Source organism: Oryzias latipes, chromosome 1, assembly GCF_053564925.1.
Source record: "Oryzias latipes strain Hd-rR chromosome 1, Olatipes_Hd-rR_3.1".
NCBI lineage: Eukaryota > Metazoa > Chordata > Actinopteri > Beloniformes > Adrianichthyidae > Oryzias > Oryzias latipes.
Genome location: NC_136237.1, coordinates 24274136 through 24299855, shown reverse-complemented (window position 1 = coordinate 24299855; position 25720 = coordinate 24274136). Strand labels below are relative to the sequence as shown.

Below are 25720 nucleotides of genomic sequence, written 5' to 3'. Positions count from 1 at the left end.
ACAACAAGTTATATTGTTTATTCGGTTGTTTGTTTGCTGTGCCACTATAGCTCGAGTTAATGAAACAGGTGTAAACAGTCAAATGATTGTTGTAAAATGAGAACTAGAGTCGCTTTAGGATGAAAAATGTTCAAGAGTATTAATCAAACACTGTTAATAAAAACAAACATATAAAAAAAAATTAAATGATTATCCTGAACTTGTTCCCTACATTTTTAAATGAAGTTGTTGACATGAGGAATTACAGGGTGACAGGGGTTCAATACGCCACCTACTGGCAGGTTAAATTATTGCCATGCATTGAGATGCTTTGTTTTTAGACCCCCCCCCCCCCCACACACACACACGCGCACACACACTCACACAAACACACGCTCAAACTAATATACAAACTTGTGTACACTACAAATTCCAGTGCTGTTTCCTATCTCATATCTCTGTCCATCTTCACAAACCTGGTCAACACAAATCAAATCCTTAGCCTAATAATGAGTAAGAATCCTTGAAGTTTCCTTTTTAAATATTATATATATACTGTACACTTAATATGTTCCAATTGAGTCTGAAGAAATATTCAGTTACTTCCTACATTCTGTCTATAGTAGAGTTGCTATATTTATACTTAATAAAATAAACAAATATTATTTGCTGCGGGATGCTATAAAGCTGTAATCTTATCAGCCTTGCACAGTGACACAAAGTCTCGTCATTGTTTTGATGGGACTTGACCTAAGGTCAAACATGATGGATGTTCAAAGACATTTCTGGTGGTTTGCAGCCTCTGACACAAGGCGGCTCGATTGCATAAAGAAATTAATGAAATTGCACGTTTGCCAAAGAGTTTCATGGCCAAAGGTGGTGAAAGTCATTGATCTTCTAGCAGGACAGTGACTAGAAACTCGCTTCAGAAACCTGGTTACAGACAGAGTGATGGTCTGAAATTAATCTAGCTTCAAATCCGATAGGAACACAGAGGAGGACATCACAGGTGGAAGAAGCATCGAGCATTTCTGAACGACCTGAAGCGGTTTGCAAAAGAAGAGGGGGTCCAGAGGTGTAAGTCTGAAACTCATTTATTTGTTTATCATTTTTTGTGAAATAATCATTTTTTGAAAAGGAAAATTCATATGGTCACTACTTATAACATATAGATTTATCAGATTAAATAGCGTGTCAAACAATGCAAAATACAACGGATATACAATTATCAAAAAGAACAGAGTTCAGAAAAAAAACCCCACATTCCCGCTCTAGTTGTTTGGTTCTATGTTCTTCGAGTCCAAAGGAGACATCCTAATGCATCTTGGGAAGTAAACAGAGGGAGGCGCGAGCGGCGTTCGTTTTTTTGGCTAAATGCTGGTCGGTGGGTCGGTCGGTCGGTGTTGTTTGTGTGAGTCTGAGCTGAAAACAGGAGCTGCTGCAGTGATGGTGTCTTCAGTTCAGTGACCGAAAGATTATCAAGTGTTCATTAAGTGCTGAAAAAACCCTGTTCAGTTAGAGGAGTACATATCAATAATAAAAAACTTTATTGTACAAATAAACATATACAAATAATATACGACTGGAACTGATACACTGAGATCACAGCTAAGGTAGACAAGAATCGAAAGTTTTCTCTGCATTAAAAAAACCCCACAAGTGCTGATGATCCAGAACGGTTTGGTTACAGTAAAACAGCAAATAAATGTTTATAAAACAATTATCAACTATTGTGTAGCATGTTGGAGGTTTTCTAAGACCCTGAATGTGTTACCTGATCTGAACGATGGAAAAAAAACCTAATGACCCACTAAATGAAAATCGTGTTTTTGGTGTTTTTAAAAAAATTTTTTTTCAACTTGTCCTGTCCAACAGCTGGGCAGACAGATGAGAGCTGAGGGCCTCTTGTGTTGGACATATTTTACTTTAACAAGAGGGGTTATTAGTTTTTGGTGTTTTTAACTTGTTTTGAAGCATTTTTCCCATGCTGCACCAGTAATGTTAGGTCGGGATTGTGAAGGGGCAGTAAACTAGCGGCAGAGTGTGTGAACAAATGGATGACGGGAAATGGGGGTGGGCTAACTTCGCACCAACAGTCCCAACCACAACTTTTCAAGAAATTGGCAGTTTAAAAAATGTTTTGACTAAAATGAATTACCGTAATCTTCTTGGTAGGTTACTACGGCAAATCATCTGCCTCCATCTGACCCGCTTCTTTGAATCCCCCACACTCATCCCCCTCATGTCCTCCATGGCTACATCCAAGAACCTCCTCTTTGGTCTTCCTTCAGGCCTCCTTCCTGGTAACTCCAACGTCAGCATCCTTTTATCAACATCATCACTGTCCCTCCTGTCAATCTGTGCAAACCATTTCAGTCTTCCTCCCTGCAATTATCTCTGGAACATCTCACATGTTCTCTGCTGGATCCATTCCTGATCTTCATCACTCCCAGAGAGAACCTGCAAAACCATTCCACAAATTAAACGATTTTGTGCATTAAGATAATTGTGAAAACTCAATAATAATCACATAAGCATCTTCCTGCTGTTCACTGGTCTTAAAATTTGTTTCCCTTTCAGCTGGCAGGAATAATCAAAGTATCTGTTCTCTGTTTCAAAATGAGCTTGCCCCAAAACTGTGTGTTATCTCCTACTGGAATAGCTTTGGATGTAGAATTCAGTGGGAAAAGGTTTGGTCCCTGCCCCAAAATTATTTCATCACCAATAAAATCAGAGAAATTTCTTTCAGAATTCTTCATAAATTTTATCCAGTGAAACACTTCTTTGATAAGTTTAAAAAAGACATAAACTGTTCATTTTGTCATTCCTCACCAGAAACTGTGCCTCATCTTTTTTGGTATTGTTCCTTCACTCAATTATTTTGGAAAGATTTGATACATTTTATAAGAACTGATCTATTTGAAGATTATAGATTATTTTATGAGCATTTTATTTTTGGATACTTTACACAAGGGAGACTTAATGCAGAGAAAATATTAGAAGTTAATTTACTTATAATTATGGCTAAATACGTAATACACGTGTAGATATGAAAACAAAAAAATAGTATTTTATGTTTCTGTTGTTTTTTCAGAAAGAAATGGTACTGTATGTAAACAGTATAAAATCCTCCACTAACAAAAAAGCTGTCAGAACATTTGAAACATGGTCTCTCCTGAAACTTTAACAGATTCCTTTGCCTTTACTATTTTTTTTTTATTTTTGCTTAACCTGTTTTACATTGTTATTATCATGTTTTTATATTATTTTTTGTTCATTTTCCTGCACACAGTGTGGAATTTTCTTTGGTATTTTGTATATGCAATATTTGTTAATAAAGTTTTTTAAAAAATTGTTTCCCCTTTAAACAGACTGAAGCTTCTCTATACTGCCCCCTGCTGTTGAAAATATTGCGCGCGCGATTCTAAAAGCAATCTGTGAAGAATTTGCGTTTTGGGGTTTTATATCTTCTATCATGTCCCATGAATAAAGTGCAGTGGCTCCCAAGCAAGTTTTTGAACAATACTGTAAGAAAAAGAACTTTATTTTCACAAAAACCGTCCACATTTGACCGTCGTCTGGTCACATGAAGCGGTCATGGTTGGCCAACAATTAAATCCACTTCCGCCTCTACAGGGCTCCATGCTTTCCCCACAGTTTTCTAAGGTCTCTACTGCATTAGTAATTTGCGCCCACAAAAAACTTATTACTAATACATATATATCTAAAAATGAAACCGCCGTGTGATTGTTGCAGCGAGCATATACAAAAACTGAACCAGCAGGTTTCTGTCATGCGCAAGGAAATAAAAAACCTGAGGTAAGTTGGTGTACTTTGTTTTTTTTTTGGGGGGGGGGGCTCAAAAAGCCTTGTAAATAGATGCAGGCATTAAATGTGTGTTTCTGTGAGTAGAGCAGTTACATCGATAATATTAACGAGACTGGATCTTTTCAGGAGTTACATTTATCAGCCCATAGTTCTCATGGTTTGTAGTTTTCTTCTTCCTCTCTTCAGACAGATGCTGGACAGTTCAGTCAGAGCTTTCCGCAAACATCTGACCTCAGTTCAGACTGCTGTGTCCAGGATGAGCTGCTGCAAGGAGGAGAAAGCTACAGCACCTGCAGCCGCCTCACCTGCTTCTCCACAGACAACTTTAGAGCAAGGTCTATTCTATTCTATTCTATTCTATTCTATTCTATTCTATTCTATTCTAACCTGTTCTTTGTGACAATAAAAGGGGAACAGAGAGAGAGAAAAACACATAATTTCTGTCCTTTTTACATAATAAATAAAGTTACTGGTACACCTTTTTTCCTTCCCTCAGAAAATAAAAACAAGAAAAAAAATACATCAGATATCAAAAACCAACAAATGAGGGTTCCTTAGTTTAAACTCTATAAAACTGTTAAAGATTGACAAAAGAAACCAACCTTTGTGTATATTTTTGTAATGTTACATAAAAAAAATACAAAATATGTTTCTTGATTTAGCCTCTGTAATTTGTGACTGAAGGTCACTCTATAACCTCACATCATGTCATTTTTTTAAGTTGCATGCAATTTTAAATTACAATTACTCTTATTTTTTTCTATTTATTTGTGTATTTTGAGGTTAACATTTATCAAGCACTTTAAACATTCATTTTAAAATACCACAGTTTACTAAATGTGTAAATTTTAATATATTTGATAAAAGGTTGATTGGTCCCCATAGCTACTTCCTGTGATTCATTATCCTTTTGCTTTTTTCTTTGTAAAATATAAATGTAATTTCTATTAGTCCCCATATTTCATTACAATAGATCAGGTATGAATAATCAATACAATGCATTGGTTTCTTATGACCATGTAAATTTATATATTTTTATTTAAATATGAGATTTCCAGGAAAGCTGATCACCCATCTAACCATCATGTATATCAATCAGGTGATCATGCATAGTAAATATAGCTAGACGTCATTTGTTGAAGATGATAATAAAGTTCTTCTTGTTAGAAAGCCAGAATATTGATGTATTAGCTTCAATTTCAGGGATTATCCAGACCACGCCCATTGGTTTCATTAGTTCCTGTTTCGCCATGAAGAACGGGACTCCCAGGCAGCCCACGGTTTGTGGTCCGTCGCGTGCAGAACTCCGAATCCAGCAGAACATCTTCAACAACCCTCAGCATGCTCTGCTGGGGCTGCAGCAGTTCTCTTACGTCTGGTAGGTTGCAGCGAAATAATAATTTGTGCACACAAAATATTATTTTTTTGTGAACAAAATAATTTATGTGCACAAAATATTCATTTATGCACACTTAATGTAATCAAAATTCCAATTTGTGGCCACAATGAATTAATTTGATGGATTTTTAATGTCTTGTTCAGGGTTTTGTCTTTTCTTTGTAATCACAGATGTTTCTCAGATGTTTCTCTGTTCTCTGTCTAACCAGATTTGTTCTCGTTGGCCTGATCTAAATGCTGCCTGTGCTCACATAAACAGTTTTTATGGCAGTTCAGTTGCCTTTTCTGAGCAGTGTTTGTCGTTTATTCAGTTTCCATCATTTCTTCTGCCTTTTGTGTTCTCTCCTGTGTGCAGGATCATTTTTCTCTTTCACAAAAATGGACAACTGAGTTGCAAGGCCAAAGTGAAGCCTCCTCGACTGAACGGTCAGAGGGTCGGAGTCTACTCCACCCGCAGTCCACACCGACCAAACGCCTTGGGGCTGACGCTGGCCAAGCTTGACAAAATTGAAAGTGAGTGTCGGTGAACCAAAATGTAGCTTTTATTCTCTAAGATATTTCTACATCTAATCAGTTAAAACCACTGAGCTTGAAATAACTTTACTTAAAACCATCAGTTTGGGCAGTTTATCACCTGGCATCAGTGTTACGTGTTACATCTAAAACGGTGACTAAATAAATGACCGTTTCATCGTCAGCGTCTCGGCCTGCTGATGTGAGATAGCTTAAATAGTTGTTCTGCACTAAAATGATGTGTGAACAGCAGCTCCCATGATGCCTTTCAACTGATGATGTCATCAGATAGAACTTTCAACTATAAAATAACCAATTTTTACTAATTCATTTTTGAATACAGACTTGAGGTAAATTGTTTTAAATTCCTTTTTGTTTTTTACCTTTTAGGACACCAGCTTAAAAGTTTACATTTGAGCGTGTATGAAAGGTTTCATTAACTATTTTGAGACCACTATAACTAGAAAAAGACATTATTACTTATTGAAAGCGTATGATCTGCATTTGTTTTGTTGGTAGGTCATGCACACAAACAGAGAGCAGATTGAGTCTGAAAAAAATGACCATAAAATGCCACAACCTTCCTTGTTTTTTTTTGTGTTTTTTTTTTCAAATGTCAGGATCCTTTCTGCCCATTTGATGATTTATGGACTTTAAATCATCATCTGGTTTTTGGGAATTTAATTGATCTTTTCATTATTTTTGTGACACGCTGAAATATTCGTAAAGTTAATTTGTTTTGAAGAGGTTTTGACATCATGAAGGTCTGATTTAAGAACTAAGCTGAAGTTAAAATGCTTTCTTTTCATTTTTATTCTTCTTGAGGTGACACATTATACCTGTCAGATATTGACATGATTGCCGGTACGCCGGTCCTGGACATCAAACCCTACATACCCGACTACGACTGTCCGGACGTCAGGATGAGCCTGGAATCCCAGCAGACAGACTCAGATCAAAATATTGGAGCTCCTGGTGACCTGGACACAGAGAAGAATCCTGTAAAGTCTGATGAAGATGAGGAAACGGATGCTCCAGGGAATGTTACAGAAATAAATGCTGAGGTTCTTCCGACAAAAAACTGCTGTAAAAAGGAAACTTCTCCACTGAGCACTCAGGTTTCTGCTCCTAAACACCTTCAGAATGTACTGAAGGAGGTCGAGGCCTTTGTGACCCACATAGACACCTGTCAACCGTCCTGTGAGAGCAAGATCCAGGTTTCAGACTCTGCGAAGTCAAAACCAGCAGGTCTGAGCACGGAACGCCCCTGCTATGGTGTGGAGGCTGCTAGATGGATCAGACAGCCTCCTATTGCCAGTCTGGATGTGCGCTTTACCCCACGGGCGGAGAGCCAGTTGGCAGAGTTCCTTCCTGCGCACCCATCAGGTGAGCAGAGACTAAGTCCCCATCAGAGAGGGCTGTTGTGATTCACACAGGTCAGAAAAGTGAGAGTCTGAAAAGCCCAAGCCGTTCTGTTTCTTCCACAGGAGCTCCTGGCAGCGACAGACCCGGGTTCCAGTTCCTGCGCAGTACAGACGAAGCAGCTTCTGCCATCAGGGGGATCCTGTCAGCCGACCCGAGGTCGGTGTACAGGAGAACTCGCTGCAAGGACAGGCTCTTCTTCTTCACTTTGGACACAGCTGACGTCACATGCTGGTTTGGGGAAGACTTTGCTGAAGTTCTGCAGGTTCGACCCGTTCAGAGCCACATGAAGAGTTATTAACCAGATCCTGTTGAATGTTCCTGCTTTATCTTCCGATTATTTATTTCCTCTGTATTTTTGTCAAACCCACTTGATTAAAAATGGTGCAAAAACGTAACCAAATAAAGAATTATAAAACAGAATTTCTGCTTTTCTTTTGCCCCTACATGCACAGTGTGGAGGCAGACGCTTTTGTCGGTGCCCTTAAACATTTGATGAAATCCACAGTGAGCAGTTCCAGCAGAACACAATGCTAATTGTGTATCTAAACATTCATACATTATGAAGATTATTGGTGAAACGACAGTTTTACTGTAGATAATTTAAATAAGTTGAGCTGATTATTGCTGCAACATTTTTGTTCAAGTGTAATTTGTAGCCAAAGTTGTTCCCATTAGGCCACATGTGTTATTGTGTGCAATTGTGTTTTTGGAGTCCATTTAAAAAAGTGTCTGTGTGTAACAACAGCAATTCCTACAGTCCCACAGGTCGAACTTATGGTGTTTAAAGTTTATTTATTCAATTTTTTCAATTAAATTTAATTTGTATAGCCCAAATTCACAACAACAGTCGTCTCGATGGGCTTTGTTTATCATCATCTTTGCCAGTAAAGCAGTAATTCAATGCGAAGCAGAGAAATTTAAAAAGGAACTTCTGTCTTCAGTTCCAAATAGAAAATATAAACAATAAATTATAAGGTTTTACCTTCATACAATAAAAATACACATGACTCTTTGAACTAAATGTAATCAATTCTATTCTTAGAGGACATTTTGTCCTTTTTTAAAATGCTTACATTTCAATACCTTCTTGTTTTTGTTCAAAAGGTGTAGCTGACATAGAATTCCTTTAGAAATGACCACATCTTTGCCTAAATCATAATAAAAATGTTTTAATTGTAGAGTAATAATAATTTAAAAAAACCTGAAGATATTCTTTTTAAAATGCCAGATTCTACAAAAAGGGATCTTTATTTTATGCTTTCAAATTGAAGCACACGATCTATTAATCAATTTAAAAATCTAAATCATTTGTAGTAACTCATAATGTGCGGTAGATGGCAGCAGCAACGATACTGCACAGAGAACACGGCGTGGCTGAAGTAACGAAGAAGAAAACGAACCAATAGGAGCTCAGATGTTTGTGTTTTTGAACCAGACGCGGTTGAAGGCAGCTAAAACGACACTCGTTAACAACTGTCATTTGTGCCTTTTCTACATTGAAGTTCTTGATTGGTGATATTTCAAAGGTACATTTTTAATTTAACAACATATTAAGTATTTACTTAGTACCGTTTAGAGAGCCCATTAAAATGAAAATTTGTTTGTTGATTTGTTGTTGATTAATGTTTATTTTACCTAATAACGACAAACCGTTTTGCCTAATTCGAGTTGGAAAATTAATTGAAATGCAAAGTTACTCAAGTATACATTTTATATCCAGATGTTATTTGTATTCCGGAATTTAGTTCACCCTTGCAAAATTATAGTATCCGAAATGTTTGACTGAAGTCCACAACAGTATAAATTAGAAATTACTTGTAAGGCTGTGATATTAGCTAAAATCACATTAGCATCTATTTGAGATGCTTTAGCATTTTGATTAATTTTTTTATTTCTCTACCTCCACTTTAATAAAAACAAAAAGAAATGCAGATAAACTATGTACCTTTTATCTGAAGGGGTGATGTATTTAAAGTGTTCTTATTGCAGATCTGCTATGTTTATGAATGCCCCCCCCCCCCCCTCCCACAACTGTTGACTAGTTTGCTTTACAATAAGTGAAGATTTTGATTACAAAGTCAACTACAATGTTTGCCTTAAAATCAAGAAAAATTGATTTATTTACATGTCAAGTTGTTGTTGAATTCTAAAAAGTGGAGAAACAAGGCGGGACCTGGAAACATTTTAAAATGACATAAAAAAACTGAACAGGCTTGATAAAAGTTTGTTTTTGAATGCAGTTTTAAAGGTTTGTCCTCATCTTCGGAGTCATGTCCTCCAGGAAGTCGAGTTCCAGTAGGGAAGACCTGGTAAGACTTTTCAGCTTCCTGATCAAGAAAGAAAGGAAAGTTTTTGACCAAAAAATAAAAAGCAGAGTAACAATAATTTCACCAACTTTTGTTCACACCAGCCTTCCAGTAAACATGGAGAGCGTACACCCCTTCGAAGTCTGGACAATGAAATCCTACATTTTTCAACTCCGTCATCTGAACTCAAGAAGCTGTCCTCTGAAGCTGCGAAAATGTCAATGGTAAGTTTATTTTTTTTCCATTTAAAAATATTCATTTTAATATATCTATCTCATACAAACCATCTTTGTCACCAACAGGCGAGCTTTTCGCCGTTCGGCCCAGAATTCCAGTTGAATTCCCCTGTGTTCACCAAAATGACACAGAGCAGTCCTCCCCATGTGGACTGGTCTACGTCCGACTGTGGACCTGAAGAGGTCACGTTCAAATCCTTTATGTGTGACGGTGGTGAGGTTGAGATTCCCGAGTCTACAGTTTGCCACCAGGCGAGTATTATTTTGCCTACAGATGTTGACACTTGCTGCAGTCGAACCGAAGATACGATCCCCTGTCCCAGCGTGATGGAGCAGTACTGCTGTGATCATGCAGAACACCCCTACTACAACCCCAACATCCACCAAGCCTGCGCTGTGGACATCGGCTCGCCAAGACTCGGGGAAACCTCCGCTCAAGCGTCTCTTGATGCCACCAGTGACGGACTACCTTACACAGGAAGTGAAGACCACCATATCACTTTGAAATCCTTTGACTGCCACGGAGGGGAGGTGGAAGTTTCCGATGCCACCAAGTTACAAGACGAGACCATTCCATTGCCCACAGAGCTGGATTCATTAGAAGACAATAGTACAGAAATCGCTAACTTCTCTGATTTTAGCCATTTATGCCAAGAAGAACATGCTGATCACCCATACTGTATAAATGACAAATGTCCTCTGATCGCCACCTTTTCTGAAACCATAACTGTTTTTGAACAGCCTGGAAGCAAAGCTACTGAGTTGCCTTCTAACAGGCTTACCTGTCATGAAGATGAGATTCAAATCTCAGTAGATGAGAAGAGTTTTCTCCATTTACCAGCAGTTTCCAGTAAAAAACCCTCTAACGATGATCTAGCTCCAAGCGTTTTGGCCGCAGAACATGATCTGCAAAGTGATCACCTAGACTGCTCTGTTCCAAATGATTCCTCACCTCACCATGAACAGCTCTTCCCCAACCAGGAAATACTCTGCAGTTCTGGAACCTTTGGAGATGAACATCTGGATCGGACGGTCCAAGGAGATCCAGTTAAAGCCGCCTTCTGTGCTGTCTTCACAGCAGGAGGCGGCACTGGAAAAGCAGTTGACGACTCGTCTGGTTTACCTGGACAGGCTCAAATGAAAGAGGAGGTTGTAGAAGGTGTGGGTGATGGAGATTCACCAGTTTTTAATGAATCCACGAACAAACCGAGTCAGAGGGCTTTACTCGGCGAAGCCACGGATTGTGAGGTAGAAGATGTGACACTAACGCATCCTTCAGTGCTCGCTGGGCCTGCAGAGGTTTCTGTGGATGACATAGCAGCACAGCAGGTTAATGCATCACACAGATCCTCTGAATTCAGTGAGATAAAAGAACGCGCACTTGGCTCATCATCTGTTAATGGTCCTCTTCTTTGCAACTCTGCGGAAAAACCTGTGGAGAACACTCCTGCGGTTTTGAAGGTCCTGTCAGAATGTCACTCTCTTGCTTCAGCTTGGAAGTTGGGAATCCTGAGTCCCATTGTCAAGAGAGCATCTATTTCTTTACTGAAGGCGAGTGAGCAGATCGCCAAAGACAAAAACTTGGCGGACGATTCTGTTCTTGAGGGTGACAAGAGCTTATTTGCCGCGTCTGGGTTATGTACGGAGCACTTGGAGAGCCCCATGCCCAGCCCTCTGTTCAACTCCACGGTGGTGTGTCACAAATTCTCGCCAAGGTCGGCCACAGTGCAAGAGGGCGATTCGGGTAAGCAGTCCTGTGTCGAGCCTCAGCCTGAAGTCAAGCAGCACGGTGAGGAGATTCCACTGATTCCTGAGGGGCAGCTTCAGCAGCAGCTTCGGCAGATGGCAGAATTCCTCATCCTGGCGTGTGGAAAGATTGGCCCCGCTGTCTCCACCTCTGCCCCGCCTCCTTTTGTCGCTGCGCCTGCAGAGTCCCTGAGTGTTTGTGTGGGCACCAGTCCGGTCAAACTGGTGGACTGCAGTCTTAACACGTCTGGCCTGTTTGAGAGGAGAAGAGAGTTCTCTGTAGCGGATTCCTGCACCCTGACTGACCCCCTCCTGTGGAAGTGAGTCTTTTCTGTCTCTGAACTCTAAACCTCCCTGGGATTTTGGCTTCAAAGTAACTTCTGGTGATGTTCCAGTTTACCTCCAGGCAGCTTGGAGAGTTTGCCCAGACGGGAGCTGGAGCAGAGGCTGACGTCCAGCACCATCATGATCGAGGCTCTGGTCCAGCAGCTGGCCGCAGCCCGGGCTCATGGGGGGGTCTGCGCAGGCGCTGCTCCTTCAGACCTCCGAGAGAAGCTGGTGCAGACGGACCACACCGAACTCAACCAGGTAAGAAGACGAGCTCCTTGTAGATGATGCCGTGATTGAATTTTTACAATATTAGTCATCGGTGTGTCAATTCTGCTCTTTGATGATGTAGACATCGATGTACAGAGACTTGTATCTGGAAGCTTTGAGCAGGATTGAGAAGCTGGAGCTTGATGGGGAATCCCTGCAGAGTCTCCTGTGTTCTTTGGATGATGTGAGGGCGACCATGGTGAGGCTTAAATGCACTATAGGTTCAATAAATATATATACCTTAGTGATCATATTTAGCCTCAAAATAAACTTGTGCCTAAATTCTAACAGGCTAGTTTGGCTGGAGACACGGACGCCGCCCTCTCTAACGTGAAAGAGATCACAGTGGATATTAGAGCGGACCACCAGAGCCTCCTGTCACACGTAACAAACTTGTCTTTTATTTTAATATTCCTCTTCTTAATCCATCCAGGTCTAAATAGTTTCCTCCTGTGTTTCTATTTTTTATTTTTTCAGTACGGGCAGATGAAGGCTCTTTTTGACAAAGCCAAGGAGTCTCAGAGGAGAACGATGGAGAAGGCGAAGGAAGTTATCGCCCAAAGAAACGACATGAGGACTCGGATGGAAGACGCTTTCACAGCTAAGGAAGCTGTAAGCGCTGACTGTCTGGATTTGGAGTAACACTGCGTGCTCCTGCGCCCCCGTTCTGCATTAACATGAACTTCTGTTTGTTGTAGGCCTTCAGCGCGATGGAGCAGCTTAGGAGACATTGTTCTGCAGAGATCTCTGCTCTGGAGGAGAGCGTGGGGTCTCAGCAACAGCTTGTGGCTGCTCTAAGACACACCTATCCTGAGCAGGTACACACACACACACACCTACACCTACACGCGGTGCATCTAGTTTCTCTGAGCGTTAATTATCTTAATAATCTGAATGTTTGTCTTTCATGCTTTAAATCCACAGGTTGCATTAAACAAGACTTGTAGTGAAACTCTAAAGTCAGCCAACGAGCTTCTGTCCCAAACTATGGATGAGCACTCCAATCTGATGAATGAGGTTTGGTTATTTTTATTTTAAATTATAAACTAAATGCACAGGTGTTGTATTTCTAATGGCTAAATGTACACTGCTTATCAAAGTCTTAAGACAAGTTAAGAAAATGTAGGAACTTTCATTCCAGAGCTGAAACTTATCAGGGTTCTTGCTGGAGCTTCAAAATGCAAAATGACAATAATTAAAACTAACATTTTTAAAAGAAATGCACAGTTCATCAGCTGATCAGACGTTTAGCGCCGCAGCCTTTTAAAGACAAAAACAGAAACACTTTCATTCAAAGGTATTTCCTTAGTGTAGTAAATAATCGCCCCGTCAAGGTCTCTTGATGGCAAAGGCAAAAAAAAGTCATTGTTTTTTAACATGCAGGGTTGTTGCGCTGCACAAGCAAGGCCTCTCACAACGTGTCATCGCTGCTGAGGGTGGATGCAGAAAAATAGTAGTTTTGAATATTTTTTTGAAGGATCTGGAGGGTTACAGAACAATAAAGTGGCAGACCCCCAAAATATTTCACTGGCACTAAGCCGAGGATCCAGACAGATGTTCATCAAGAAACGGGATGGTCCTCGACCCAAATTAAGACCGTCACTGGTGCTGCTGACTGTAGCCAAGCAACAATCGAAGGGCTCCATCAAAGGTCACGTCAAGGGAACACCAAACCTGGAAGAAAGTTCTCTTCTATGATTAGAAAAAAATGTCCGTTTCTTCTTTTTACATTAAGCTCTACTTAAAACCTTGTTCAAATCTAGCCCTGCAAAATACAAATTCTTGCCATTGGTCTTAAGATTTTGATCAGGATTTTTTATATTTCGTCTTTTTGCCTGTATGTTGAATCATTACCTTGATGTTTTTTGGTTTTCCTAGCTTTGCACAGTCCAAAACCTTCTGCAGAGAACTACCCCCATGCTTCTGAGGCTGAAGGAGGCAGCAGCCGATGCCCTGACGGAGCGGGACGAGCTCGTTTCTGCAAGAGATGCAGCCAAAAAGGAAAAAGAGCAGGTCTAATGCTTTTGTTTTAGTTTGAATTTTTTTTAAAAAACATGTTTTTTCTTTGCCCTAAAATGTTTTTCTCTAAAACACTTTTACAGATGGCAGAGGAACTGGAGGAAGCGCGTGTGAATCTCCAGGCTGCTGGACAACAGATTGGGGATTTGAGCCTTCAGGAGACCATCCTCACATCAGGTAGAGTCTGAAATCAGGTTTTTTTTTTTTTTTAGCTTGATTATCCATTCCCCTTGTGATCTGCTGAATTATTAATGATTTACAAACGAAAATGTTTCAGAAATGGAGGTTTTAAGACAGAAGCTAACAGAGGAGGAGGAGGAAAAGACTCAACTTGACAGGAAGGTGACAGAGTTGTCTGCCACCATTTCCTCCACACTGGCCTCCTATGCTTTCTTGGAGCAGTCTCTGGCTGCTGAGACCGCTAAGTATGTTTGCATCTCGGTAAAGAACCGGCATATTTGAGAGTTTAAAGGAAATGTGCTTCGTTTTTGTTCATTGAAAACACACGATTTGTTCTTTTTTTGTTTTAGGTTGCAGCTGTCATGGAAAGACATCCAGCAAGCGAATGAGAGAGCCTATCAGTGAGTGGGAATCATGTTCGGTTCATTTATTTCCAGCTTTCTCCTTTCTCTTTAGTTTTAGATTTAGAGAAACGCCCCCCTTCAGTGCCGCTTGTCCTTTGTGTTTGCTTACCACCAGGTTGGAGGCATCTCTGGGCGATTCAGAGCGGCGCGTCCGCCAGCTGAGTCAGGCTCTGGCTCACAGCGAGGAGCAGCTCGGTCAGCTGCAGAGCCTCTCGCAGTCTCAGAGTTGTCAGATCCAGCAGCTGCAGGATGCTTGTGCACAACTCAGCAGCGTGAGGGAGATGAATGAGGTTAGCTCATCCGTGTTCTGACCTCTCTTGAATTAATTCATCTATTTTTTTGCATTACTCTAAATTGCCTGACCCTATTTCATAAATGGCTTTTGCTCATATTAGTTCCAGGAATTCTCTGCTTCTCATTGCAGATTAACAATGAAAACAGATTCTTTCTGTTTAACGATTTCCATCTGCTTGTGTTTTTTTTTTTTCCTGCAGATCTGAACAAAATCTAAGTGCCCCTTCGATCATCTTTCGAATCATTTTAAACGCGTTTCCAGTGTTCTTTTAATTAGGATGATGCCATTTTTAGCCAAAAATAAAAAACAAAACCTGTGTTTTTTTTAGGACATAGTTCCTGCAGAATGGCAGGAGTTCATTAGAAATTCCCCTCTGTTGTTGGCTGGACTGTAAGTGCAGAGCAACCCCTCTTCCTCTTCCTCTCCCCTCCTCTTTGCTGAGAGGGAGCTTGTAGCCCGCCCAGCGTGTTTTCTGTCACAAATACGCTCCTTTGCAAACGGAATTTTTGCGTCTGCTCCTGATTGACAGTTTGAATGAAAAAAGTACCCAGAAATGCAGTTTTAATCTTTCTTTTTTTTATATTTATGTCCTCCAAGAACATGTTAAAAACACAATTTTCATTGGAGTTGGTCTTTAATCCAGTCTGAATGTGTTTTTCCTGATTGAATGGTGTTTTTTTGTGTTGAAAATGGGTCTGTCCTCCATCCTACATGTCAGTTTCTGCAAATGGAGAACGAGCTGGCGCGGGAGCAGGTGGTTGAGAGCGAGCGTCTGCTCAGGACCAACATGCAAAGTCTGCGGGAAAGAAACATCCAGTGTGAGGACCTGAAGGGGGAAGTTGGAAAACTTCAGTAAGTTCAAGCTAACATTCCCTTAACTTATGTTGACTTCATTTATACATTGCTAATTGTCATCATTAGGCATCCTTATTCCACTAGCTAGCACTTAAAATAACATTTGACAGTTTTTACGACAGATTTGAGTCTTAATGGAAATTTGCAAGCGAGTCTCTGAAATGTTGTTATCTTTTTGATAATTTACCAACTGCATTTCTTTATGTTTTTTATGTCCATAGATATATTGGTTTTAGCAGAAACATTACAAAGAATCAGAATCCAGGAGTTATTTTGCGTGCACTTCTAACATTCTTTGGTCTGAAATTGCTTTTTCGGTCAATGATGGCGCGTTTGTTTGTTGCAGGACTGAAAACCAACAATTGCGTGAGCAAATGGTGGTCACAGAATCTGCAGCCAATTCAAACCGGCAGGAACTGGAAGAGAAAATGGCTCAGGCCGTCACCCAGATCACGTTGCTGCACCACACGCTGAGAGGTGTGACCGATGAGCTGCATGCTGCTCTCAATGACCAGGTAAGGTTACATAAATGAGTTTAGACGGTAAATGTGCAGGCCGCACAATAAACCGCAAATTTATTATTATCGCGACATCAAGTTGTGAAATATCCTTATCGCAAAAGTCGGGGAAAATCGCAATAAATTGGTAAACCTTAAATGTGCTAAAATAATCTTATGGCAGCTTTAATTATTTAACAAATCGAATAAATCCATTTATGCATTTGACCAATCAGATGAAGCCCTTGATGTTGTTGACCAATCGGATGGAGCTTTTATGTTAGATGTTGGCTTCCTATGTAGACGAGGGTCATTTGGAGAATAATTTAATATATTTTGACTCTTATTGAAATTAAACTGTTGCAGTGAAATGGAAATGTTTTAATTGTTTTGCTATTTGTTCAAGTATCGCAAGTTATATCGTCATCGCAATATTGATCACTAATATCGCATATCGCAAGTTTTCCTCATATCATGCAGCCCTATTAGACAGGGATTTCTCCTGGACCTCATTTAGGAGGCTGTTTGAACATCGTATGAAAAATGCCACCTGGATGTGGAGGGAGGACGTACCACAGCGAACCCAGAACAGGCTTGAGAGATTAAATTCTCCTGGATGCGTGATGGGGAGGGAGGTTTGACTTTACCTGCTGTCTCTGTGAACACCTGATAAACGACAAAGAGTAAAGAAATGCGTGGATTTGAAAAAAAAAAAAAATCCAACTATCCTGATTTTATTTAGGTTTAATTTGGAAGAACTGACTATCAATGCGAGCATGTTGACGGGTATGTAAGTCCGTTTATCAAGACCACTCAAGTACTAAGTGCAGAGCGTCATTCTTAAATGACACTACGAATGCAGTGACCTGTGAGAACAAGTTCTTCATGGCTGTATCCTCAACAGAACCAGAACCCATGGACCATGGAGCCCGGCCCCTCCTCCAGCTCTTTAGTTGACTGCATCATGGGAGCTCGAACAGCTGAGAGACAGACTGACACTAAAACGGAGGAACCTGCTGGATCAGGTGCTTGATTGTTCCTGTGTGTGTGACATTCATGCGGCCAACAGCTGTCAGCCTCATTAATGCAGTGATGCCCAGTTCCGTCTATACTGAGAGTCTTTATTGCTCTCCAACTTTGTCAAGTCTGACACTCAACCTGCTGTTTAAGGAAACTGGGGATGATCTGTAGAAGTTAGGATTTGACATAAACGAAAACTTTTTAAAATGATCTGCTGATTTAGTTTACTTTTTTTTGGTTATGATCACAGCTTTTATTAAACTAAATTATGAGTTATTAGTAAAAGAGCCATCTTTAAAAGAAAAAAAAATGTAGGAGACGGATGTATAAAAAAAATGAATTGCTTTTTCCTCAGACAAACCTGAATCCAACGGTGAAGCTTTGTTCAGTGAGACCAGCGCCTTCACCCGTGTTGCAGCACCTAAGCAGAGCATAAAGGCAGAGGAGCTGGAGGAGGAAGAGGAGCAGAGCAGTGTGGCTGACCTGCTGTCGGGCCTGGGCTGCACCGTCGCAGAGCTCACCGCTGCGCTCAAGGCAGTGCGGCAACGAAAAGATGCTCAGCTGGAGGAGCTGCAGAGGATAATGTACGTAACCGAACACAGATGGAGACAGATGGAGACGTGGTATCTGTCACATTATCCATTCATTAACATTACTGAAGAACCAAATCGCTTTGGTTTCAATTTACAAACTCTCTATTATTTGATTTTCTATTCAACCTAATTTTGAAAAATATGAATTTGTCAGATTTATGTACTAAAATCCTTTTTTTTTTTGGTTATCAAAACCAATACAACGGAGAAGATCTTTCAATAATAGAACAAATCATTTTTTAGATTATTTCTAACAAAAAATTGAGATTTTCTCGGCCTGCCAAGGATAAAATAGCTACATTTTAAATTTAACAAAAGATGAAGGTTAAATGTTTAACACATTTTTTATAAGCCAGCTCTCATTACCATCATTTTAAAAATGGTCCTTTTTTTTTTTTGTTTTACTAAAAATGTACAAACCTAGGTTCACACCATCTCATTTGTTTACCTGTTCATCTGAAAAAGAGCCCCAAACATTGAAATTGTTTTTATCAGTAATATTTAGGGAAAATAAAAGTAATAAAAAAAACTTGAATTTTGGCCCTAAAAATCATCATCATAAAATGTGTAATTCCAGCTGCAGCCTGCAGGTGGAGCAACAGACCATAACCAACAGGCACGAAGCTGAAGTCCTAGAGCTCAAAGTTCAGCTCGGCCGTCTGAATAACTTGGTTGAAAAAGGAAACCAGGCTCTGCAGCAGAAAGCTCAGGTGAAATTCTAACTTTACCTTTTATTTAAAAAAAAAAAATTTGTGCAAAAGGTGAATGGAAATGATGAGACGAGTTTAAAAAAAATGTGCACTTTTAATTTTATAGGATGAGAAAACTTTAAATAAGCTGATGGCAGATGTTCAAGAGACCCAGGAAATTCTCAGCAAACATAAGAACGACAATAACGTAAGGAAGTAAAACGTTTAAAACTCGTTCTTATCTGCTGTCTTGATTTTTCTAATGTTTGTTTTGGATTTGAAATTCTCCCAGGAGCTGCGAAGGGACGTCGCCGAGCTTCGGCGCTCTCTCCAGGAGTCGAGAGTTGAGGGTCAGTTCCTGCGAGAGGAGCTGAAGAGGGCAGGAGGCCAGTCATCTTACCCGGCACATTACATGGAAGAGAAGATCCAATTATTGAAAGAGGTCCGGAACTACTTTTGTTTTTTCCTTTTTTTTTAAAGGACGCAGAACCAGTTTTGTGCTTTTCCATAGCAGTTTTCGAGCTTCTTGATCAATAAATCAATATACAACTCATTAAATTGAGTTATCTTTCACATGTCATGTGATGTTCAGGTGGAAAGAATGAAGGTGAGACTTCAGGAAGCCGATCAGGCTAGAGCGAAACTCCTCGAAAGAGCAAAGAGACATGTAAGTTCCACTTTTTGGATTATTTTCTCCCTGTATTATTTTTATGACAGAATCTAAAAAAGCACCTTAATTAATCTGGGATGTTTTTATTCTCTTCACAGCAAATCATCCATCAAACTAACCAGCAAAAAATTGAGAATGAGCTCCAGATATTGAACAGCATGATTAATAAAGTCAGAGAGGTGAGAGATCCTGTTGTCTTCTTTTTAACCCCTTGTGTACCGTTTGTCAGTTGAATAACTCAGATGTATCTGTCATCTTGTTTTTATTTATTTATTTATTTCATTCCTGCAGACGCTCCTGTCTTTGCCAGACGTTGTGCAGAAATGCGACCAGCTCCAACAGCTGGTTGAATACATCGGATGATTTGTTTATGACTTTTATCTAGTTGGTTTATTTATATTGTACTTTTCATGTTTTATGCAGATTGAATAAAATGATTTTGTTTTCCTTAAATGTCCTTTTTTTTTTTGTATTCTACTTTGTAGGATGTTGCTACATTTATTGGTCTGGCCCAATTGGGTCGCTCCAAATCTTTATGAACCTCTTCACATTCCTGATGCGACGGGTTTTTATGGTGCTGTTTTCTTGAATGGTGGTCAGAATCCCCGGATGCATTAAAGTGCCTGTTCAAACATTTATCAACATTTGAATTCTCAGTTTTGGTTTTCAAAATTATAAAGCAAAAAGGATCCCATACTATTGTTTTCTGTTCAAAATGGAACCAATACAACACTTGAAAATGGGCCAGTTTTGGCTAAAAAAAACACAATTTTAATGTTTTAGAAAAAAATAATATTTGTAAAGTTAAATACAAGATTATAAATCTTGAACAAATTATAACAATGAAGATGATAAACCTTTAAAAAAAAGCTCCTGCTTTCTTAATGTCAAACATCACATTTGCAGACAGATGGTCGCTTTAAACTTTTAATTTAAAGTTTTGAACAAGGATTTTAACAGTTCTTCATATTCAACTGTAATAATTTAACAATTTGTTAAACTGTTGTCTACCCTCTAAGCTTAAATGTTTTCATTATTTAGTTTTTTTTTCTGATAAATATGATTTATTTTGTAGATCTAATTAAAAGTAGTGTTGCCCAAAAAAAATCATCAAACTAAAAATATTTGTAAAGTTAAATACAAGATTATAAATCTTGAACAAATTATAACAATGAAGATGATAAACCTTTAAAAACGCTTTCTTAATGTCAAAAATCACATTTGCAGACAGATGGTCGCTTTACTTCTAGGGGGATGAAATGTCATTTTCCTTTATCAGTGGATCGGAGTGCATCGATGCTTTGACGGGATAAATGAGGCCGGTCACAGTCACTGCAAACACCAGGGCTCCAGACTGCACTTCAAAGCAGTCGGGCTGAAACGCTGCTTAAAAGTAAGAGAAAACCCCCTCCACTCCTAGTAGGCTTTTATTTTGAAATCAAAAGATTGTCTGATGTGAAACAACTGAAAATGCAATGACACTGTGATGTCTGTAATTTTTTTTTATTCCTGAACATTTTATTTACAGAGTGGCCTTTTTAATGCTGTTCTTTTTCATGGCAAACATAAAACCAGTGATCTCCACACAAGCTGCTTACGGTTAAGTTTGGACCACAATAATTTATATAAACATCACACAGTGTGCCATATCAGCTCTGAAGTACCGTCAATATTTAACTTGCACATTCAAGTCACAACAAAAACAGTAAAACCTGCAACCACACATCTACTTTACATGTAAATGGCATCCCCGCGCTTTGACATTTCAAACCAGACATTTTCAATGTTTTCAGCTGTAATTTGCCATCAGTCCTGACGGTGAGCTCTAGCGTTCATGCAGGGAAGTCACAGTTGGTTTATCATCATCATTGTGGCTTTTATGAAATCCGTGGTGTTTGGATGCAGGTACGCCTGGCTCAATTCACATCCTCTGAAGTCCACCATGGTCTAAAGCTCACACTGGCATTCTTAGTAGCTTAAATTGCAGAAACAAACCGGTCAATGTTCCCTGTGTAAGTGGGGTGTCTTAGGTATCCCCCAGTATTGGTGATCGGCCCTGGACTGTTGTAGTGAGAGAAGGAGCCTAGCTGCACTGGGGAGACCCTGCCATAGTGGTCCATCGTCTCTGCGGGGCCGTGAGCTGAGGCGTGGATCCGGCCAGCTGGTGGGTAGCTCTGTGTCGAGCCCTGTCCGTAGGAGCTCTGGTGGTGATGCGAATGGCTGCTCGGTGCAGAGTAGTTGAATCCTGGGTGTGCCGTGGAGCGGGGAGCCACCGTCCCCCCACATGACTGACCTTGATAGCTGGGAGCTCCTAAGCCACAGGGCGTTGACCCGTTCATGAGTCCCTCTGGACTGAAGGTCCGACTGGGCTGCTGCATGCCGTCTACCCCTTGGTTGGCCAGCATGCTGGCTGCAGAAGGGTGTCCTATGATGTTGTTGATGCTGAACATGCGGGTCTGACTGTGAGCAAACCCAGGCGGGGATGGAGAGGGGTAATAGGCAGAGGGCAGCTGCTGCCCGTAGGTGGGGCTGACAGTCATGTTTGGGTAGACCGGGTTGGAGTATGCAGCTGACCTGGGGATCTGGACGGGAGAGAAAACCGGCGTGTCGTGGACGTATGAGGCATAGGTGCTGAGGTCGCAGCGCTTAAACCTCTTCCTGCGCCGCAGAAAGCTGCCGCTCTCAAACATGTCCTCTGCATTTGGGTCCAGGGCCCAGTAGTTGCCCTTTCCAGGCCGTCCTGGCTCACGGGGGATCTTGATGAAGCAATCGTTGAGCGTCAGGTTGTGGCGGATGGAGTTTTGCCACTTCTTCGAATTGTCTCTGTAGAAGGGGAATCGCTCTGTGATGAATTTATAGATGCCTCCTAGTGTCAGCTTGCGATCGGGGGAATTGGCTATAGCCATGGAAATGAGAGCGATGTAGCTGTAGGGGGGTTTTCCTCGTTGGAGGGGTCTCTTCCTCCTTCGGCCTCTCGGTTGCTCCTCTGTCTGCGGTGGAGGGTCAGAGGTCGGCAAAACAGCATCTGATTGAGAGTCCTTTTCAACCTTGACAACTGGCATCTTGGACAGATGAACAAAAGTGTCCTCAGAAGAGAGAAACTTAAATTTATGGCACCAATAGTTCCTTCAGCGCTCCTTTATCTAAAGTGAACTAAACAAGGTCCCAAACAACAAAAATAAATAAAAGACATCTGCCCATCAATCTCTTGCTAAAGAGTTTTTGACAACTCACAGTCTTTGAGTCCAGAAAATCTTCTTGAAAATGCAGGAGAAGCAATTCAGCTTTTCAGACTAAAGTTTCATGAAGTAGTGATCCCTCTCCGGCTGTGTTCCATTGTTTGCTGTCAGCTTAGGTTGAAGAGTTGAGCTGTGAACGCACCATTTGCAGTGCTGAAGGTGTGAGAGCCAGTGAGTCACCCAGTTACCTGAAGAGAGTATTACCTGCCCAGACAGCCGGAGAGCTCCGCCTCCGCTCCCCGCATACCTCACCTATCATAAAGCTTGTTAAAGTTATCTTTAAGGAAGTTTTATTAAATTAAGAAAATATAATAGCTTTTTTTTTGTATTGTAAAACATTTAGCCCTTGAAAATATCTTTAGTCTGTAGTTGATTTAAAATAAAAATATTTGTGATTACAGCTCTCCAAACATTTATTTTAGCTGTTAAGAGCTGGAACTGTTTCCTCTTTTTATTCAAATTTTTTCTTAAAGCTGACCTCAGTTTATTTTAAAAAGTCTGAAATGGTCTATGTTGTTTTGACGTTTAACACTAAAACACCTCTTTAGTGGTAACTTAACCTACGGGTTGTTTTTCTATCTTGCTTCCTTGTTTGTTTTGTGCCAGTGGTTGGACAAGCCAGCTGTGTTAAGAGATGTAAATGTTGTCCAGACAAAGACTCTCCTGTGATTTCAGCATGCAAAATACAGACCAGGACGCAATCTGAACCTGAAACTGGAGGGGAGAGAAGGATGATCCAATATTGACCAGTGAGTTGGAAATGGCTCCATTTGAGAAAAGCTGCAGCAAGACAATTTCAGTGTCACAGATCATCCTTTTTTATCTAAAATCTGCCAGATCCATCCCTAAACCACCGCAGGTCTCTCCCAGACTCTGCGGTTTGAGGTGGTGCCGATCCCGTGTGCTTTTCTGGTGGTTTTGAAGTTGCAGGACGGGGTTCACCCACCCAAAGCTTTTAACCAAACAGAGTAAAAGCCAGCAGCACACTCCCACTACTCAACAGCAGAATGGGTTCAGGCTGCAGGCATGTGTCAGAGCCGCTGCAGAGAAAGACCCAGAGAGCTGGTTTGCTTAGACAAACAGCCCGATGAAAAGTTAATTCCTCTAGGAAGGTCTGTGGAGCTTGTGGAGCAGCAGCACCCTGTTTTGGGATCGATGGGTGTGGTATGTGATAAGACGAGGGTAACGATGAAATCCAAACCTGTTTGGTTTTGTTGGAAGAATTTTTTATCACTTTGAGTAATTGGAAAAGGGAAAAAAGTGTATTTTAGGGAGGGCATAAAAATTGAAAGATCAAAAACTGAATTTTTTTCCATTTTATGTTTCAGTGAAACTTCTTTTTACAAAACTTTTTTGCACAGATAAACTTCACTGCGATTGAGCAAAAAAGTCCTTTTGTTGGTGCTCTGAGGAAAAATTCCTAATTAAATGTATTCCCACAACAAATAGCTAAAACTGGATCTAGAGCAGAATTCTGCAACCATATACTAAAAGAGGCATTCGGGGCTGTTTCATACTGATCAAAACCTAGTAGGAGCCACAAAATCTTTAAAAAATTGAATACAGCTTTTGCATTCATTTGTATTGTCGTTACTTTTGAAATATGCATGAATTATATTTCTATTTTTGCATGAATAAAAACAGAAATATGCAGAGAAAAATAATTTTCTGTAAATATATATACATTTTGTAACTTTTGACAGAGGCTCGTGTGGCTTTCTTTCAAAAATAAAAGACATCCTGTGCCACACAGGATCATCCCACTGAAGCTAATGTTCTCCAATGAAAGGTTTTAAACAACAAAGTAAAAATTGGCATTTTCTCTGTCAACTTTTTCCCTATTTACTACTGTTGTTAACCTAAACATGACTATTGGTTTATGAACCAATAGAACTAGTTTAAAGACTGAAAAGAAATTCTTAACAACTGTCTTCTGTGTAGTTAATAACCATTGTTGTGACACAAAACAGAGTCATAAAAAGAGTGATAAGAGAAGATCAAATCTGTTGCTAAAGTAATCTCTGCACAATGGTAAAGGAATGGGAGAGCACAGCACAGTGTAATGTCAGCAGAACTAATCTAAATTAAATCGATGTTGACAAAGTCATTTTTAAAATCCCTGGCTACTATCTTATTTTTCTTTAACCAGCGAGCCACTATGGAGGGCTAACAGCCACTGGTGGGTCTGGAGCCTCATGTTGCAGACCCCCATGTTTACGTAGAATTATATACAATAAAGATGGTTCCGCATGCCGTTGACACTTTTTTCACACATTTTTATGTGTACGGTAATTGTGTTTCATGATTTATCAAATGAGCAATAATAATTGTGCTCTTGTAAACCTGATGCTGTGTTGACCCTTTTTTGGGAGCAGCAATCATATTATTGTTAAAAAAATCTGTTTTCAGTTAGTATTTACAGGTAAATGAATAAGGAAGTAGACAAAGATCGGGTTATTTGAAATTTATTAAATAAAAAATCTGATCCTATAACACTTGAATACTATGAACTCTTCAGAAACTAAAATGGTTTTATGACATTTGTATTTGATTTGTAATATCGTGTTTAGTCGTCCCTATCGTCACAAGACCATGACTGCTATTTATCCACCCAAGCCTCTGACAGGTTTGATTGACATGTAATGCAGTTTGCAGCAGACCTCACCATTTGCTTCTTATGCTCGATGGTGATGAACAATCAGCGGTGAGTAACTTCTCTGGTACTTGTTGATACTGGAGCTCAGGCTTACATTTGTCATTGTTCGCTTCTGCATTTTGATTTAGCTCTTATTCAGTATTTGCAGTCTAATGTTTGCCCGGAGGCTTTTTATCATTGCATTTGTGGTGGACGGATTAAAGAGGGCTTATGCTGCTGCAAACTCACTCCACTGTCAACATTTGGTATCACGAACCTGTTTAATGTGTCAATGCAGCCTAACTACTTCAGTCAAAAATGCATCAGTATAGATTAAAAGTTGATTGACTTGACAAAATCTTTGTAAAGTGATACCACTGAAGGTTATTCACATTTATTACCTATTTGTTTCAATCTAAATCTCCAAACCCCTGAACCTTTTCTAAAGAGCCCTTGAGCTCAGCATCACTGAGTGCACCCCGGAGCCTCCAGGACTGCGGAGCCACGCTCTGCTGCAGCTGTGAGAGGCCTCCGCCTGTCCATCACAGGGTGGTGTAAAGACGCAAATGACGGCCGGAGCCAGAGACAGCTGCACA

General features: G+C 40.2%; 3 protein-coding genes across 5 annotated transcripts; 2 read left to right on the top strand and 1 right to left on the bottom strand.

The window, feature by feature from the left end:
• Window positions 1-1566: 1566 nt before the first annotated feature.
• LOC144994364 (tRNA (adenine(37)-N6)-methyltransferase-like) lies at window positions 1567-7563 on the top strand. Of its 3 annotated transcripts, XM_078952099.1 has the most exons (7): window positions 3395-3645; window positions 3736-3798; window positions 3994-4142; window positions 5011-5185; window positions 5561-5718; window positions 6544-7104; window positions 7206-7563. In XM_078952099.1, exons 2-7 carry the CDS (start codon window positions 3773-3775, stop codon window positions 7439-7441), a joined length of 1305 nt encoding a protein of 434 aa, XP_078808225.1. In that variant the 5' UTR covers window positions 3395-3645; window positions 3736-3772; the 3' UTR covers window positions 7442-7563. The 3 variants fall into 3 exon arrangements, with proteins under 3 accessions (XP_078808232.1, XP_078808225.1, XP_078808221.1); XM_078952106.1 differs by lacking the exons at window positions 3395-3645; window positions 3736-3798 and adding an exon at window positions 1567-1592; XM_078952095.1 differs by having other exon boundaries at window positions 3395-3798.
• Window positions 7564-8539: 976 nt separating this feature from the next.
• LOC101171639 (sperm-associated antigen 5) lies at window positions 8540-19703 on the top strand. Its single transcript, XM_078952090.1, has 25 exons — window positions 8540-8669; window positions 9384-9452; window positions 9554-9673; window positions 9752-11751; window positions 11827-12019; window positions 12111-12227; window positions 12320-12412; window positions 12506-12640; window positions 12727-12846; window positions 12953-13045; window positions 13907-14041; window positions 14131-14224; window positions 14325-14472; window positions 14578-14628; window positions 14747-14921; window positions 15645-15778; window positions 16128-16296; window positions 17183-17303; window positions 17654-17882; window positions 18469-18601; window positions 18708-18788; window positions 18873-19022; window positions 19173-19247; window positions 19349-19429; window positions 19542-19703. The coding sequence occupies exons 2-25, from the start codon at window positions 9414-9416 to the stop codon at window positions 19611-19613; spliced, it is 4758 nt and encodes a 1585-aa protein (XP_078808216.1). The 5' UTR covers window positions 8540-8669; window positions 9384-9413; the 3' UTR covers window positions 19614-19703.
• Window positions 19704-20737: 1034 nt separating this feature from the next.
• On the bottom strand, window positions 20738-22657 carry LOC144994363 (forkhead box protein E1-like). The gene has a single exon (XM_078952093.1). It carries the CDS (start codon window positions 22310-22312, stop codon window positions 21227-21229), a length of 1086 nt encoding a protein of 361 aa, XP_078808219.1. The 5' UTR covers window positions 22313-22657; the 3' UTR covers window positions 20738-21226.
• Between the last annotated feature and the right edge of the window lie 3063 nt (window positions 22658-25720).